This window comes from Orcinus orca, chromosome 3, assembly GCF_937001465.1.
Source record: "Orcinus orca chromosome 3, mOrcOrc1.1, whole genome shotgun sequence".
In the NCBI taxonomy this organism is placed as follows: Eukaryota; Metazoa; Chordata; class Mammalia; order Artiodactyla; family Delphinidae; genus Orcinus; species Orcinus orca.
In genome coordinates this window covers 20,848,133-20,864,289 of record NC_064561.1, presented here as the reverse complement: position 1 = coordinate 20,864,289, position 16,157 = coordinate 20,848,133, and the positions used below count along the sequence as shown (strand labels likewise).

Here is a 16,157-nt window from a genome sequence, read left to right as displayed (position 1 = left end):
AATGGTGGAAGAGGGCAGGGTTAAGAATTAAGATTTCAAGAGCGTGAGAGTTAGACGACCAACCAGAGTTCCTAAGGTTCGGTGCCTGTAACTGTCGCCGCCGCTTAAGCCTGCCAAAGCAGTGGTACGGCTGCTGCCCTCGTATTTGCTACCTCTAGAAACATTCTTGCCAGTAGTGGCGGCAGTGGGACTCAATTACCCCCTTTTCTCACTCTCTCCAGAAGCTCCAGATGGCATCTTCTGTGGGCAACGTGGCCGACAGCACAGAACCAACGAAACGTATGCTTTCCTTCCAGGGGTTAGCTGAGTTGGCACATCGAGAATATCAATCAGGTGATTTTGAGGCAGCTGAGAGACACTGCATGCAGCTGTGGAGACAAGAGCCAGACAATACTGGAGTACTTTTATTACTTTCATCTCTACACTTCCAGTGTCGAAGGCTGGACAGATCTGCCCACTTTAGTACTCTGGCAATTAAACAGAACCCTCTTCTGGCAGAAGCCTATTCGAATTTGGGGAATGTGTATAAGGAAAGAGGGCAGTTGCAGGAAGCAATTGAGCATTACCGGCATGCATTGCATCTCAAACCAGATTTCATCGATGGTTATATTAACCTGGCAGCCGCTTTGGTAGCAGCAGGCGACATGGAAGGGGCAGTACAAGCTTACGTCTCTGCTCTTCAGTGCAATCCTGATTTGTACTGTGTTCGCAGTGACCTGGGGAACCTGCTCAAGGCCTTGGGTCGCTTGGAAGGAGCCAAGGCGTGTTATTTGAAAGCAATGGAGACGCAACCGAACTTTGCAGTAGCTTGGAGTAATCTTGGCTGTGTTTTCAATGCACAAGGGGAGATTTGGCTTGCAATTCATCACTTTGAAAAGGCTGTCACCCTTGACCCCAATTTTCTGGATGCTTATATCAATTTAGGAAATGTCTTGAAAGAGGCACGGATTTTTGACAGAGCTGTGGCAGCTTACCTTTGTGCCCTAAGCTTGAGCCCAAATCATGCAGTGGTACGTGCCAACCTGGCTTGTGTATACTATGAGCAAGGCCTGATAGATCTGGCAATAGACACCTACAGGCGAGCTATTGAGTTGCAACCACATTTCCCTGATGCTTACTGCAACCTAGCCAACGCTCTGGAAGAGAAGGGCAGTGTTGCCGAAGCAGAAGATTGTTATAATACAGCTCTGCGGCTGTGTCCCACCCATGCAGACTCTCTGAATAACCTAGCCAATATCAAAGGAGACCAGGGAAATATTGAAGAGGCAGTTCGCTTGTATCGTAAAGCATTAGAAGTCTTCCCAGAGTTTGCTGTTGCCCATTCAAATTTAGCAAGTGTATTGCAGCAGCAGGGAAAACTGCAGGAAGCTCTGATGCATTATAGGGAGGCTGTTCGAATCAGTCCTACCTTTGCTGATGCCTACTGTAACATGGGAAACACTCTAAAGGAGATGCAGGATGTTCAGGGAGCCTTGCAGTGTTATACTCGTGCCATTCATATTAACCCTGCACTTGCGGATGCCCACAGCAATCTGGCTTCCATTCACAAGTATTCAGGGAATATTCCAGAAGCAATTGCTTCTTATCGCACTGCTCTGAAGCTTGAACCTGATTTTCCTGACGCTTATTGTGATTTGACTCATTGCCTGCAGATTGTCTGTGATTGGACAGACTATGATGAGCGAATGAAGAAGTTGGTCAGCATTGTGGCTGACCAGCTGGAGAAGAATAGGTTGCCTTCTGTGCAGCCTCATCATAGTATGCTCTATCCTCTTTCTCATGGCTTCAGGAAGGCTATTGCTGAGAGCCACGGGAACCTCTGCTTGGATGAGATCAGTGTCCTTCATAAACCACCGTACGAACATCCAAAAGACTTGAAGCTCAGTGATGGTCGACTGCGTGTAGGATACGTGAGTTCTGACTTTGGGAATCATCCTACTTCTCATCTTATGCAGTCTATTCCAGGCATGCACAATCCTGATAAATTTGAGGTATTCTGTTATGCCCTGAGCCCAGATGATGGCACAAACTTCCGAGCGAAGGTGATGGCAGAAGCCCAATATTTCATTGATCTTTCTCAGATTCCATGCAATGGGAAAGCAGCTGATCGCATCCATCAAGATGGTATACACATCCTTGTAAATATGAATGGTTATACCAGGGGTGCTCGAAATGAACTCTTTGCTCTCAGGCCAGCTCCTATTCAGGCAATGTGGCTGGGCTACCCTGGGACCAGTGGCGTGCTTTTCATGGATTATATCATCACTGATCAGGAAACTTCACCTGCTGAAGTTGCTGAGCAGTATTCTGAGAAACTGGCTTATATGCCCCATACTTCCTTTATTGGTGATCATGCTAATATGTTCCCTCACCTGAAGAAGAAAGCAGTCATCGATTTTCAGTCCAATGGGCACATTTATGACAATCGGATTGTGCTGAATGGCATCGACCTCAAAGCATTTCTTGATAGTCTCCCAGATGTGCAAATTGTCAAGATGAAATGTCCTGATGGAGGAGACAACGCAGACAGCAGTAATACAGCTCTTAATATGCCTGTCATTCCTATGAATACTATTGCAGAGGCAGTTATTGAAATGATTAACAGAGGACAAATTCAGATAACAATTAATGGATTCAGTCTTAGCAATGGACTGGCAACTACCCAGATCAACATTAAGGCTGCCACTGGAGAGGAGGTTCCCTGTACCATTATTGTAACCACACGTTCTCAGTACGGGTTACCGGAAGGTGCCATTGTGTACTGTAACTTTAATCAGTTATATAAAATTGACCCATCTACTTTGCACATGTGGGCAAATATTCTGAAGCGTGTTCCCAATAGTGTACTGTGGCTGTTGCGTTTTCCAGCAGTAGGAGAACCTAATATTCAACAGTATGCACAAAATATGGGCCTTCCCCAGAACCGTATCATTTTTTCACCTGTTGCTCCTAAAGAGGAACATGTTCGGAGAGGCCAGCTGGCTGATGTCTGCTTGGACACTCCACTCTGTAATGGACACACCACAGGGATGGATGTCCTTTGGTCAGGGACACCCATGGTGACTATGCCAGGAGAGACTCTTGCTTCCCGAGTTGCAGCTTCCCAGCTCACTTGTTTAGGCTGTCTTGAGCTTATTGCTAAAAATAGACAAGAATATGAAGACATAGCTGTGAAACTGGGAACTGATCTAGAATACCTCAAGAAACTTCGTGGCAAAGTCTGGAAGCAGAGAACATCTAGCCCTCTGTTCAACACCAAACAATACACAGCGGACCTAGAGCGGCTCTATCTACAGATGTGGGAGCATTACGCAGCTGGCAACAAACCTGATCACATGATTAAGCCTGTTGAGGTCACTGAGTCGGCCTAAATAATGACTGTGTGCACAGGAGAATTACCCTGTACCTGAGCCTCAACCTTCTGGGGGAAAGGGAACTACTTTTTCCTTATCTGTACAATACCATGCTGCAGATGGGTGACAGACAATGATAAGAAATAGCACAGCCAGACTTGCTTCCTGCATGATCATGATCACGATAGGGAGAGACACAAGAGATGGGAAACTGCTGTTCCACAAGGAGCCTCCATAGAATTTTGCAGCAGCCAGGTGTCTGGAAGGTCTGGAAGGTAAGTCTGGAAGGTCTGATCTCCCTTGGTCTTCCATGGGATGGATGGTTAGTGTGAAAGGGAGATAGAGATTGCCCAGCCGTTTTGTGATTATCATGGATTGATTGAGTCTTCTGGATTAATATTTTTCTTTATATTTTGGGTATTGGAGCTTTTAAAAATGTTTGGTTTCAGGTATTTTTATTCATGTGAAGTGTATATGATTCTCTTGAGATAAGGTTTTAAGCTAAAATATTCCTTGTTTTAGTTTCTGAACTCTACAGATAAATGGGGACTTTGCTGGTGTAGTCTTTTTATAGGTTTTAGAAACCACTTGAGCCTATATCAGTCATTTTAGTTTCTGACATAATGTTTGGAACTATCAGTGCTTTGTTGGTTTATAGATGATGGCTTAAATTCTTTTCCTGGTCCGTTTCCTTCTTCCCCTCCCCCCACTTTAAAAATTCTCCTGTAACTTGGCTAACAAAAAACCAAGTCTGATTCAAAACCTCCCAGAGTATTTCTCTTAAACGCATCATCTGGTGCCAAATGAAGATCCTTAGGAGTGATTATTAATTCTGAAGGGCACAGTTGTGGTACTGTCACTGATGATAACGACAATGGATTTTTGACCCAGAGTTTTGACCTATTTCACCAGTGTTTTACCGGTGACTGCCCCTCTGTGCTGCTTCCAAAAGTGATAGTGTGTGTTAAGATTTTTGCTTTCATTTCTAAAGTTTTTTGTTTTTTTTTTAGTGAGTCCTGTTCTTCCTTTTTCTTTCAGCAGAAATGAAATCCCAGGTAAGTATAAGTATTCAAATATTTGATCAGTAAGTCACAGTTATCTCCAGTACATTAAATAACTTTCATCAAAAAACATGTTATAGGTAAAAAGCTCTGAAGGACCAGCTATGTATATGATAATTATGTTTCAGACCTTCTAGGGTATTATATATAATAACTTGTCTTCTGGACGTGGTCTTGAAGTCTTTATGGATCCAGCCTCAGTAGTAGTGAACTGCACTGCTACTTGGTTTGGAGTACAAATTAGACTTTAGCCCTCCTGGAGGTTGAGTTTTTGGTATTGAAAACCATAGGAATGAAATTATTGTATTTCAGCAAAGGATCGAGGGCTTGAGGCTTAAACAAGGCAACATATGTGTGGGAAACAGTCAGCCTTGAGAGCAAGTAAGGACATGCCAGGCATGCGGCCACTGCTCGAAGGGACTGTCCCTACTTGTTCCCCTCCTTGTTCCATTCCATGGGAGATAAATCACCAGGGCCCAGAGATCAGAAAGAATGTAAAATGAGACAAGCAAAGCTGTCTCCCCCCTGCACATGCAGGTTATTTTTGATGCTTCTGGGTTTATGGGTTTCCTCCCAGGGAAGTTAACCTTGAGCCGAGACAGTCTGTAGGTAATGTAAACCACCATCTGGCAGCCTTCCGATTTCTAGTCTATATAATCTGCAACTGTAGCATAATAAAATTTGCCTTGCAACCATCAGTTGTCTTGGTCCTTCTGACCCCATCCGTCGGTGCTACTTCAGTTCCTTACCCCTTCCCTTGTGACCCTGGGTGGTGAGATCCTCTTTCTCCGGCTGGTCCGCGGCAAGTGGCACTCGAACAGGGACCTGAAGCGTGAGGCAATTAAAAGAAAAAGAAAGTGCAGGTAAGAGAACCCTTATGCAAAATATGTGTGGCCACCAGTAAAAGTGAAACTAATAGAGCCATGAGGCAATAGTCAGAAGTAAAATAAGATGGGGCCAAAGGGCTCAAAGGAGTGTGAATTATTTGCTCAGGTTTTACTTTCGATGCTTAAAGCTCGGGGTAATAAAGTTTCTACCTCACAGTTGACTGAATTTTTACAGCATATCCATGGTGTATCTCCCTGGTTTCCTGATGGCGGCTCTGTTGACATAGAAATCTGGCAGAAAGTTGGAGAAGATTTAAAAAATTATTATGAGTCTCGAGGGCCTACTCATACTCCTGTTGTTACATATAGTTTGTGGAATCTGATAAAAATATGTTTAGATTCTTCTCATGATAGTGTTGATTTGAATGTAAAGTCAGAAAAACATAAGCCTCTGACAGAAGGAGAGACTGTATTATCAGCTACTGTGTCGCCGCTTCCTAAACCGAAAGAGCTAATTAATTTCAATAGTTTAGATGAAGAGGAACATTTTGACTTAACAGATGAGGCTTGTAAACATAAAAGAGAGAACTATCCTGAGGATGGTTTCCTAATGGCTGTGATAGATAAGTCAGTGAAAAAGCTGCAGGTTAATAAGGACTGTCTTCCTCAAAAATCTACGTCTGTAAAAATGCTGAGTCCCTTGCAGCGCGCTGTACAAGGAGCCATAAAACGAGGAGAAGATCCTATTTTCTGTTGTCCCGTCATAGAAAGACCTGGTCCTAATAATCCTCAACAAGCTACTAGGGAGCATCAGGCTCTCCCTTTTAAAGTTTTGAAAGATTGAAAATCTGCCTGTGCTCAATATGGGCCCACTGCTCCTTTTACTGCTGCTATGGTTGACAGGAGAAGCTCTTCCCCCCGCTGATTGGAAGTCTATTGCACGAGCTTGTTTAAATGGTGGAGATTATTTAATATGGAAGTTTGATTTTTATGAACGGGCTGCTGAACAAGCAGAAAAGAATGCTGCCCATAATATTCCAGTTGATTATCATATGCTGATTGGGGAAGGACAATATCTTTCTTTACAAGATCAATTAACTTATCCCTTTGTTGCTTATCCTCAAATAAATCATTTGGCATTACAAGCCTGGAGGAAATGACCTTCTACACACAAAACTGAGGACCTTTCAACAATTAGACAGGGACCTGATGAACCATATGCTGATTTTGTAGATAGATTGTCACAGGCGGTGGGGAGACTCATTGTGGACGGACTCACTGGTACAATTGTAGTTAAGCAGCTTGCTTTTGAGAATGCTAATAATGCGTCTCAGGCTGCGATTCGACCTTGGAGAAAACGGGGAACATTGGAGGCTTATATTCGCCTTTGTGCAGGCATTGGGCCTACTTATATACAGCGTGCTGCTTTGGCTGCAGCATTAACTAAAGTGGGGTTCAAAAACAATCAAAAGAAAACAAAGACTTGTTTTAAATGCGGAAAGGCAGGTCATTTTGCTTGAGAATGTAGATCTTTTAATTCTAAGCCTAGTCCTTGCTTCCCTACTCAAAAACCTCCAGATGGTCAGAAAATCCCTGGTTTATGCCCTAAATGCAATAGGGGAAAACATTGGGCACAAGATTGTTGCTCAGTGGCCCACAAGGATGGGACACCACTGTCGGGGAACTCCTCCCGGGGCCTTCCCCGGCCCCAACAAATAATAAGGGCAATGTTTGTGTATCCTCCTCAAATTATCAATCAGACATTAACCAAAAACAGAAACATACAATATCCTCGCTCTCCAGAGCAACACCAGGAAGCTCAGGACTGGAGCTCAGTACCTCCGCCCAATATGTATTAACTCCTGAAATGGGTCCTCAGGCCCTCTCTACGGGCATCTGTGGACCTTTACCCAAGGGTTTGACGGGACTATTATTGGGAAGAAGTAGTGTCACCATGAAAGGTTTAACTATTATGCCAGGAGTCATAGATTCTGACTATGAAGGAGAAATAAAAGTCATGGCACAAACTATTAAAAATACAATAATTATTTCTCCTGGTGATAAAATTGCACAATTGCTACTTTTGCCCTTTGTACTTCATGGACAAATTTTACAACATCAAAAGAGAGAAACAAAGGCTTTTGGATCGTCTAATGCTGCCTACTGGATTCAGAAGATAGGGAAAGAACGTCCAGAAATGAAATGAACCATTAATGGAAAGGTTTTTTCAGGTTTGTTAGACACTGGAGCTGATGTCTCTGTTATGACGCAGATACACTGGCCTAAACGTTGGCCCATTAGTCCTACTATTACAGAACTTCAAGGAATAGGACAAAGTTCTTCTCCTATGCAAAGTAGTCAGTTATTATTATGGCAAGATAGTGAGGGCCATTCAGGATACTTCCAGCCTTATGTTTTGCCTGGGCTGCCTTTAAACCTCTGGGGCCGAGATATATTAAAAGAAATGGGAGTATTACTTTATAGTCCAAACTCTCAAGTCTCTAATATGATGTTGGATCAAGGATTTCTTCCCACAAAAGGGCTGGGAACAAATCAACAAGGAACTGTCTGTCCTATTGATGTGAAAATAAAAAATGATAGACAAGGTTTGGGTTTTTCTTAGGGGCCTTGGATTCTCCTCCACTCACTGCTGATCCAATTACTTGGCTGACTGATGACCCTGTATGGGTGGACCAATGGCCCCTCACAAAGGAGAAATTAGAAGCTGCAGAACAATCAGTACTGGAACAATTAGGGCATTTAGAAATTTCCAGTAGTCCTTGGAGTACTCCTATTTTTATTATCAAGAAAAAATCTGGAAAATATAGGTTATTACAGGATCTAAGAGCTGTTAATAAAACTATGCTAATAATGGGAGCTCTTCAACCAGGCCTACCCTCTCCAACAGCCATACCACACAATTATCATCTTTTAGTTATAGAGTTAAAAGATTGTTTTTTCACTCTTCCTTTGTTTCCTGAAGATAGAAAACATTTTGCTTTTAGCTTGCCTGCCTTAAATTTTAAGGAAGCCATGAGGAGATTTCAATGGAAAGTATTGCCTCAGGGCATGGCAAATAGTCCTACATTATGCCAAAAATATGTGGCTCAGGCCTTGACTCCTGTGAGAAAAAGGTTTCCATCGTTATATCTCATACATTATATGGATGATATACTTTTAGCCACTGATAATATTTCTTTATTAGAGACTGCTTTTCAGTTTTTACAACAGTCCTTACAATCATTTGGCTTGGTCATTGCCTCAAAAAAAATTCAAAGACAATCTCCATTTTTATATTTGGGAAAATATATTGATAACACTACTATTAGGCCTCAAAAACTGCAAATTCGAGTTGATAGTTTAAAAACATTAAATGCTTTACAAAAATTACTTGGAGATATTAATTGGCTAAGGCCTTCCTTAAAACTTACTACTGCTCAATTACAGCCTTTGTTTGATATTGTTAAAGGTGACTCAGATCCTCCTTCTTCACGCTCTATGACTCCAGAAGGATTTCAAGCTTTACAAATAGTCAATAGATCTAACTAGAATTCATACTCACCTTCCAATTTTCTTAATAATTTGTCCAACTCCTCATGTGCCTACTGCCGTCTTATGGCAAACTGTTGGAATTATTGAATAGATTCATATGAAAACTACACCCTCTAAAGTTATTAACCCTTATTATGAACTTATTAGTAATTTAGTAATGCAAGGTAGAACTAGATGCTTACAACCTATAAGTATAGAACCTTCTCAAATTATTATCCCTTATTCAGTTAGTCAACAAAATTGGCTTTTTCAACGTAGTAATGAATGGGGTCTTGCTCTTGCAGGATTTTCAGGTACCTTGGAATGCCATTACCCTGCTGATAAATTGATCCAATTCAGCAAACTTAACTCATATCTTTCCTTCTATAATTAGGCAACAGCCTGTTCCTCATGTACCTTTGGTTTTTACGGACGGTTCTTCTTCAGGAGTGGCTACTGTAATCATTGACGACGGAACAAACCTCATTAAAGAAACTTCCTTGACTTCAGGAAGGAAGTTGAACTGTATGTTGAACTGTATGCTGTCATTATGTCTTTTAAACATTTGCCTTCTATGTCTTTAATTTGTTTTCTGATAGTAAATATCTTATTAGCTTGTGATTTCTTCTAGAGACTGCGACCATAGGACATACTAATAACCCTAAATTATCATCCTCTTTTCGTTTGCTTCAACAGCTTATTCGTTCCCACGATGGTCCTGTTGCAGGTCTGTATATCCGTGCTCATTCTAACTTGCCTGGTCCATTGACTAAACTTAATGCGACTGCAGATGTTTTAACTCGATCTAAACGTGATCTTTATCCTGTACATTTTCCTCCCAAGAATAGAGTTGAAGTTACTCCTCCTCCTCAATCTCTTTTCCCTAAAGCAGGACATGTCCCAATTTACCACACTCCTCCTTTCCATTCGTCATGCTGTCAAGAATGGCTAATGTACTGCATTCATTATCTTCATACTGTTGATAGTCATGGTCCATGTCCTGGACACCCTCATATTATGGTAAGTTATGATCAAACTGCTTCACAAGCAGCACAGCCGTTGCACACTTTACACCGTCAGTCGGCGGCTACATTACACACACAATTTTCCCTTACTGGTGAAGCCGCCCGACAAATTGTTAAGCAATGCCCACAATGCTTACCTCACCTTCCTGTTCCACATTATGTTGTTAATCCTCGTGGATTATTACCTAGACATTCATGGCAAATGGATGTTACTCATATCCCGCCTTTTGGGAAATTACAGTTTGTTCGTGTCACTATCGATACTTACTCTGGTTTCCTCTGTGCTACAGCACAGACCGGAGAAGCTACTAAACATGTTATCACTCATTTATTACACTGTTTTGCTTTCATGAACCTTCCCAAAATTATTAAAACAGATAATGGGACCGCTTACTCTAGTGCTGCTTTTGCAACATTTTGTAATTCATTACAAAATTACCCATATTACAGGCATTCCATATAACCCTCAAGGACAAGGTATTATAGAACGTGCAAATAGATCTTTAAAGCTAACTACTGAAAAAATAAAAAGGGGGGAATTGTATAGAACAACGCCACATAACCTTATAAATCATGCTCTGTTTATTTTAAATGTTCTCACTGTTGACAAATTTGGCTGCTCTGCAGGGGAAAGGTTGGTGGCTGAGCCAAAATTGGCCTCTCAATCTCCGGAGGTCCTCTGGAAAGTTCCGTTAACCAGCACTTGGCGTGGTCCTGATCCTGTGTTGATTTGGGGACGTGGTCACGTGTGTATCTTTCCCAGATCAGCGCCTGGACCTTGCTGGTTTCCTGAGCGCTTAGTCAAGCAAATAGATGGCTCGCCACAGCTCACAACTAGTTCAGAAGATGAAGAAGCTCTGCACCTCTCCGGAAAATCTGACAGTGTTGATTCAGAAAGAGAAGAGGAAGAGAAGACCACTTGCCAGGACGACTCAAAGGAGTGATGTTCCAACTTGGGGACAAATTAAACAACTGGTTTCACGAGCTCAAGAGTCAGTGAAACAACAGAATAATCCTGTTACACCTGTAACTTTATTTTTGGCTATGTTGGCAACCATTTCATGTGTTCCCTCTGTTAATGCAGCAACTGACTGGGCCTATGTACCTGATCCTCCACTATTACAACCCATATCTTGGTCTGAAGCAGAGTTTCCTGTATTTTACAATGATAAGTGTTTATGGGCCTCTTATTGGGAATATAAAACAAACCAATATGTCTGTAAATTATACTAACTGGTTTAGTACCCATCCTGTCTGTCTTAGCCCATTGAATCTGGAAACTGGATGTGTAAAGGCTATTAGTTATGAGCATACAGATGTTTATGAGGGAACAGATCAATCAATTAGTTTGTCAGGCTCTCCAGGCATCCTTCGTTTTACAGGAACCAACATTACTCTTACATGCCCGGCTACCAGCTGACGAGAGGATCTTAAGGATACCATCATTTGGTATAAAATGGGCAACCTCTTAATATTAGAGGTCAAATCTCATACGCCTCACCACTTAGGGATTCCGCTGTTACTATAGCCAAGGTTACAGGTGAAGATTCAGGAAATTATTTCTGTATGAAGCGTTTACTTGGAGGACAAGGGATATTTATAGCTGGACATAAGGTTACTATGCTTAACAGAAAATCAAAAAATCAATTTCCTCCCCTTATGACCGTTAACTTTCCTGGATCCAGTTTTGAACGTTGCAATGCATCTTGGAATAATAACCAAATATGGTGTACTATAGATTATACCAAGATGTCAATTCTTATCTCTTCTATTCCCATCATAGATAGGTTTATCACATTTCAAAAGAACTGGGATATATGGAAACTAGCTCTAACTTATTCCAATACACCTGTTATAACTTGTGTTGCTCCTCCATATACACTTTTGTTTGGTTCTATTAACATTGGTAATTCTTCCAAAGGAGGATATAATATTAGCTGTGATAATTGTATTTTTAGCAGTTGTATGTTCCCTTCTGCAGGAACGCAATCTGTGCTTATACTAAAGCAACCCATATATGTTATGGTGCCTGTACATCTGAGAGAACCTTGGTATGAAGATACTGGAGTACAGGCATGGGTGGAACTCTCTAAAGCCTTGCAGAGAAGGAGACGCTTTCTTGGGTGGCTAATAGTAAGTTTATTTGCCTCGGCTGCTCTGTCTGCTACCGCGGCTACTTCCGGTCTTGCTCTTTCACAGAGTATTCATCATGCTCACTTTGCTAATCAGTTATCTCAACATACCAGTCTTGCTTTATCTTTACAAAGTCACCTAGATTTACAGATTAATAACAAGTTAGATGAATTTAAAAACGCAATTTTGGGGATTGGAGATCAGATGGCAGCATTAAAATTGAGGATGCGTTTAGCTTGTCATGCAAAGTATACATGGATGTGTGTTACTCCTTAAAAGTACAATGACTGTATTTGGGAATGGGAAAAAGTAAAAATACATCTGCTGAGTGTTTGGTCAGATAAATATTAGTCTTGATCTTAAGAAATTAAATGCTGAAATTCAGGATATACAAAATGCACATCTTGATGATAGTTCGCCAGAAGATGTAATTCAAACTTTACTGGACCATTTAAAGTGGTTAAACCCTCAGTCTTGGATTACCGGAAGGTTGTCAGGATTTATTACCCTGGCCATAATTTGTCTATTATTGATGGTAATCTTCTCATGTCTGTTTCGTATCCTCATGCAACAGTATACTACTCTCGGCACTAAACTTCATGGAATTATTTTGCAGCAAAAGTTAAAAAATAAAAAAGGGGGACCTGTGGGAAGCAGTCAGCCTTGAGAGCAGGCTACAGACATGCCAGCCATGCCGCCACTGCTCGAAAGGACTGTCCCTACTTGTTTCCCTCCTTGTTCCATTCCATGGGAGATAAATCACCGGGGCCCAGAGATCAGAAAGAATGTAAAATGAGACAAGCAAAGCTGTCTCCCCCCTGCACATGCAGGTTATTTTTGATGCTTCTGGGTTTATGGGTTTTCTCCCAGGGAAGTTAACCTTGAGTCGAGACAGTCTGTAGATAATGTAAACCACCATCTGGCAGCCTTCCTTTTTCTAGTCTATATAATCTGCAACTGTAGCATAATAAAATTTGCCTTGCAACCATCAGTTGTCTTGGTCCTTCTGACCCCATCCGTCGGTGCCACTTTCAGTCCTTACCCCTTCCCTTCTGACCCTGGGCGGTGAAATCCTCTTTCTCCGGCTGGTCCGCGGCACACATGAATATATGTTTTTGTCTTGCTGTACTGCACCTATGCTGTCTAGTAACAGATATTTTGTCTGCTAGTAGTGTTCTAGATTATGTCTTTCCAAAGCGCTGAGGCAGTGCACCTATTCTGTAGTTGCAGCTGATGCCTGAATGTATCCTAGCTGACAAATTATTGATTAATAAGAACTTGAATTTCTGAAAGATTTGTACTGTTAACCAAAATCTGAGCAAGGAGTCTCAAATGTAATTCTTAGCCAGAATTACATGTTAATGAACCATTTAACAGTGTAAATCAAGGAACATCAGTGTAAGGCTTTCTTTTAATTTATTTTTTACCTGCTTGAAATATCAGTTAAAGTTTGCCAGCTTGGTTGCAGATGAACGGACGTTTGAAGTTCACCAAACTACTTAATGTGGGATAGGATAATAGACTTCCAGCGCCCTCAAGGCTGTGACCTTGCAGCCATTTTACATAGCACATCCTCCTCCTATAGGGATGAACCTTTCCCTGGCCCGAAAAGTAGCAGCTCTGTTGAAGCTTTGCTTATTGTAACAGGCTTCTGTTTCCAGGTTACATGTCTGTGGAAGACTTAATTCTGAATAGAGATATAGATATTACTGGAAACGAATTGTTTTTTCTATTATACTCTGCTTTATCAAAAAAGTAAAACATTTAAATTGTGCTACAGAAATTCAGATGTTGTCTTGCAATCTTTAAACAATAAATGAATGAATTGCCCTTAAAAAAAAAAAAAAAGAAAAGAATTAAGCAGTTAAGCTGTTGGTCCCACATCAGACAAATTATCCTTATACCTCCTGTCAATATTGTTAACAGAGACTGTTATTTTATTAATCCTTATGATCCCGTGATTCTTTCTTTCATGTTTCAGGGCACAGCAGGTGAGAGAGTGGATTTGTTAAGCTGGGTGGGTTTATCCTTCTTTTATGCGTTCATTCAATTTTATGTTCATTTACTTATTGTACACACATGGCAATAGAAGCTGCTAAAGCAATCATTGCTATTCTGCAAAACAACAAGGCACAGAAGCAGATGTCTTATTTCTGAGATTTCTCCCCCCAGGATTGTTATGATTAAAGATCCTTTCCCCCCACTCCCTGGAGAGGACAAGGGGCTACTCGCTGGAGGTTTTTTAATGACTTGGGGAAAGGCTCAAATATCCCCCCACTATGGTAATCCACCCCAGGGGCAAACCACACAAGAATATAGAAAAATGCAAACACATGTCTAATGATAGAAAGCATATCAGTGGTCACTTGGGGATGTGAAGGGGTGGAATGTGTGGATAAAAAGGGGCTTTATGAATGAGGCATAAAAACACTTGCAAGTAATGGATATGTTCCTTTTCTTGATTGTGTTGGCAGTTCCATGGGTATATGCATATTTCAGAACTTAAATTGTCTTTAAGTTTGTGCAGTGTACTGTGTGTCCATTCTATTTAACAGAGCCATTAAAAAAAGGCTAAGAACAGACGTGTGTCTCAACAAATAAATGTAGCAAAGAACAGAAAAGTCAAGTACAGTATGATCTCTGTCAGTTGAATTTTCCTATATTTTATTTCCCTCAAAAAATATATCCCAGTTCTTAAAAGAGATGGGACTCTTAATAAAAGGTTAAAAAAAAAAAGGATTCACTGGTATTTCAGCAATAGTTTTTGATATCCCTCTAGCAACATGTTGTAGGAAAGGAGAAAATAAAACTTACCTTCCATCTACCCAGAACCTCTATGGCTTCATTGTGCTTGAGGATCCCAGCCCCACTGTAACCCATCAGAGCCTCTAGTACATGTCTCTGGTTGCACTGATACCCAATAGCAACGGTGGTATCTGGTGATAAGTGGTTTGCCTGTGGCTGCTGGTGACTCTGGTGAGATACCTTCTCAACGCTTCATGCACAGTGAGACTGTGCAAACATAGCAAGAGCAGGAGGGAAAGAAAATTGGAAGTTCTCTGTGGAGATTGAAAGATTTTGTTGGTGTCACTATGGTAAACATGACATATACAGAAATCATCTTTTTTCAAAGATAAATGCAGTTCTAATGATTGTAGCATCTCTTAAATGCTTAAAAGACCCCTAAACTATTGCTACCAAATTTCTTGGGCTTAGGAAACCTCTCTGGATTGAATAAAGAAGAATTGTTAACCATTGGCAGAAGGTCATCATTTATATAATATGATCTCATATCCCAAGGGAGATTCTCTTAATTTATTATGTTTAATTGATATTTCCAGTGATTCCAAAAAGAGAGATACATAAAAGTGCCCTCATTCTCAAGTAATTAGGAGATTAGGCAACTGTACTAGTAATCCTAAACCTCATATTTGAAATGCTTCCAGATTTAAGCCTTTTGAAGTGCTGTGTTTTCTCTACTTTAAAAAAAAATCAGTATTTAATTTTCTTTGAATCACAACTGTCCTACAGGGGATGAATATGGTAGAACAGATAAGTATCTATTTTCAAAGGGCTTTCTACTTCAAGTTTAATAGTCTCCCAAAGTTTATATAAGAGAGTCCCAAGCTGTTGCAAAGGTTTGACAAGCATGTTTCTCCACAGTTCTGGGATTTATGTTAGGTAGCTTTTCGTTCAGATAAAGAAAATTTACTGAGTTCCTAAATAACCAGTGATTCAGGTTCTTATTAATATTCTTAGTGGTAGTAAACACTCTTTCTTGCTGTTCTGCCTTAGAATTCTTCATTCATTTTCTTCTTCAGGGACTACTTGGCCATTTTAAAGGCACATCAAGTTTGTTCTTTATCATTTGAATTTGTATTATCACTTTTCTCGTTTTTTGTCTCCTCTATACCGCTTGATTCACTTTGGCATATTTACAGTTTGTTCATTTGGTAACATCAGGCTGCATCTTAAGGAAGGGCATGTAAATAAACCAAAGATAATTGTGTGTGCAGTAAGCTTAGGCTGTTTGCACACTTGTATCCAGCCATTTTATGTATTTTTATTGGTCACGCTTCAAAGATTTGCTAACATGGTTGAACTTTTACTGAGTAGAAACCTCTGGCTGCCTAAATCATTCACCTGATACTCCTGATTCTCAGAGGTAGAGAGAAGGTTTTTACAGGTCCAGCACCAGGTTGACCTCCCTCACCCCACCCCTCCACC

At 40.9% G+C, this 16,157-nt stretch overlaps 1 protein-coding gene across 3 annotated transcripts; it reads left to right on the top strand.

The window, feature by feature from the left end:
* The first annotated feature begins 202 nt into the window (after nucleotides 1-202).
* Nucleotides 203-12,618, top strand: LOC125963842 (UDP-N-acetylglucosamine--peptide N-acetylglucosaminyltransferase 110 kDa subunit-like). 3 transcript variants are annotated; one of them, XM_049707413.1, is made up of 3 exons: nucleotides 203-3,628; nucleotides 9,469-9,499; nucleotides 10,561-12,618. In XM_049707413.1, the coding sequence occupies exon 1, from the start codon at nucleotides 231-233 to the stop codon at nucleotides 3,369-3,371; it is 3,141 nt and encodes a 1,046-aa protein (XP_049563370.1). In that variant the 5' UTR covers nucleotides 203-230; the 3' UTR covers nucleotides 3,372-3,628; nucleotides 9,469-9,499; nucleotides 10,561-12,618. The 3 variants fall into 3 exon arrangements, with proteins under 3 accessions (XP_049563370.1, XP_049563368.1, XP_049563369.1); XM_049707411.1 differs by lacking the exon at nucleotides 10,561-12,618 and adding an exon at nucleotides 4,364-4,408 and having other exon boundaries at nucleotides 9,167-10,181; XM_049707412.1 differs by lacking the exon at nucleotides 10,561-12,618 and having other exon boundaries at nucleotides 9,469-10,181.
* Nucleotides 12,619-16,157: the final 3,539 nt, after the last annotated feature.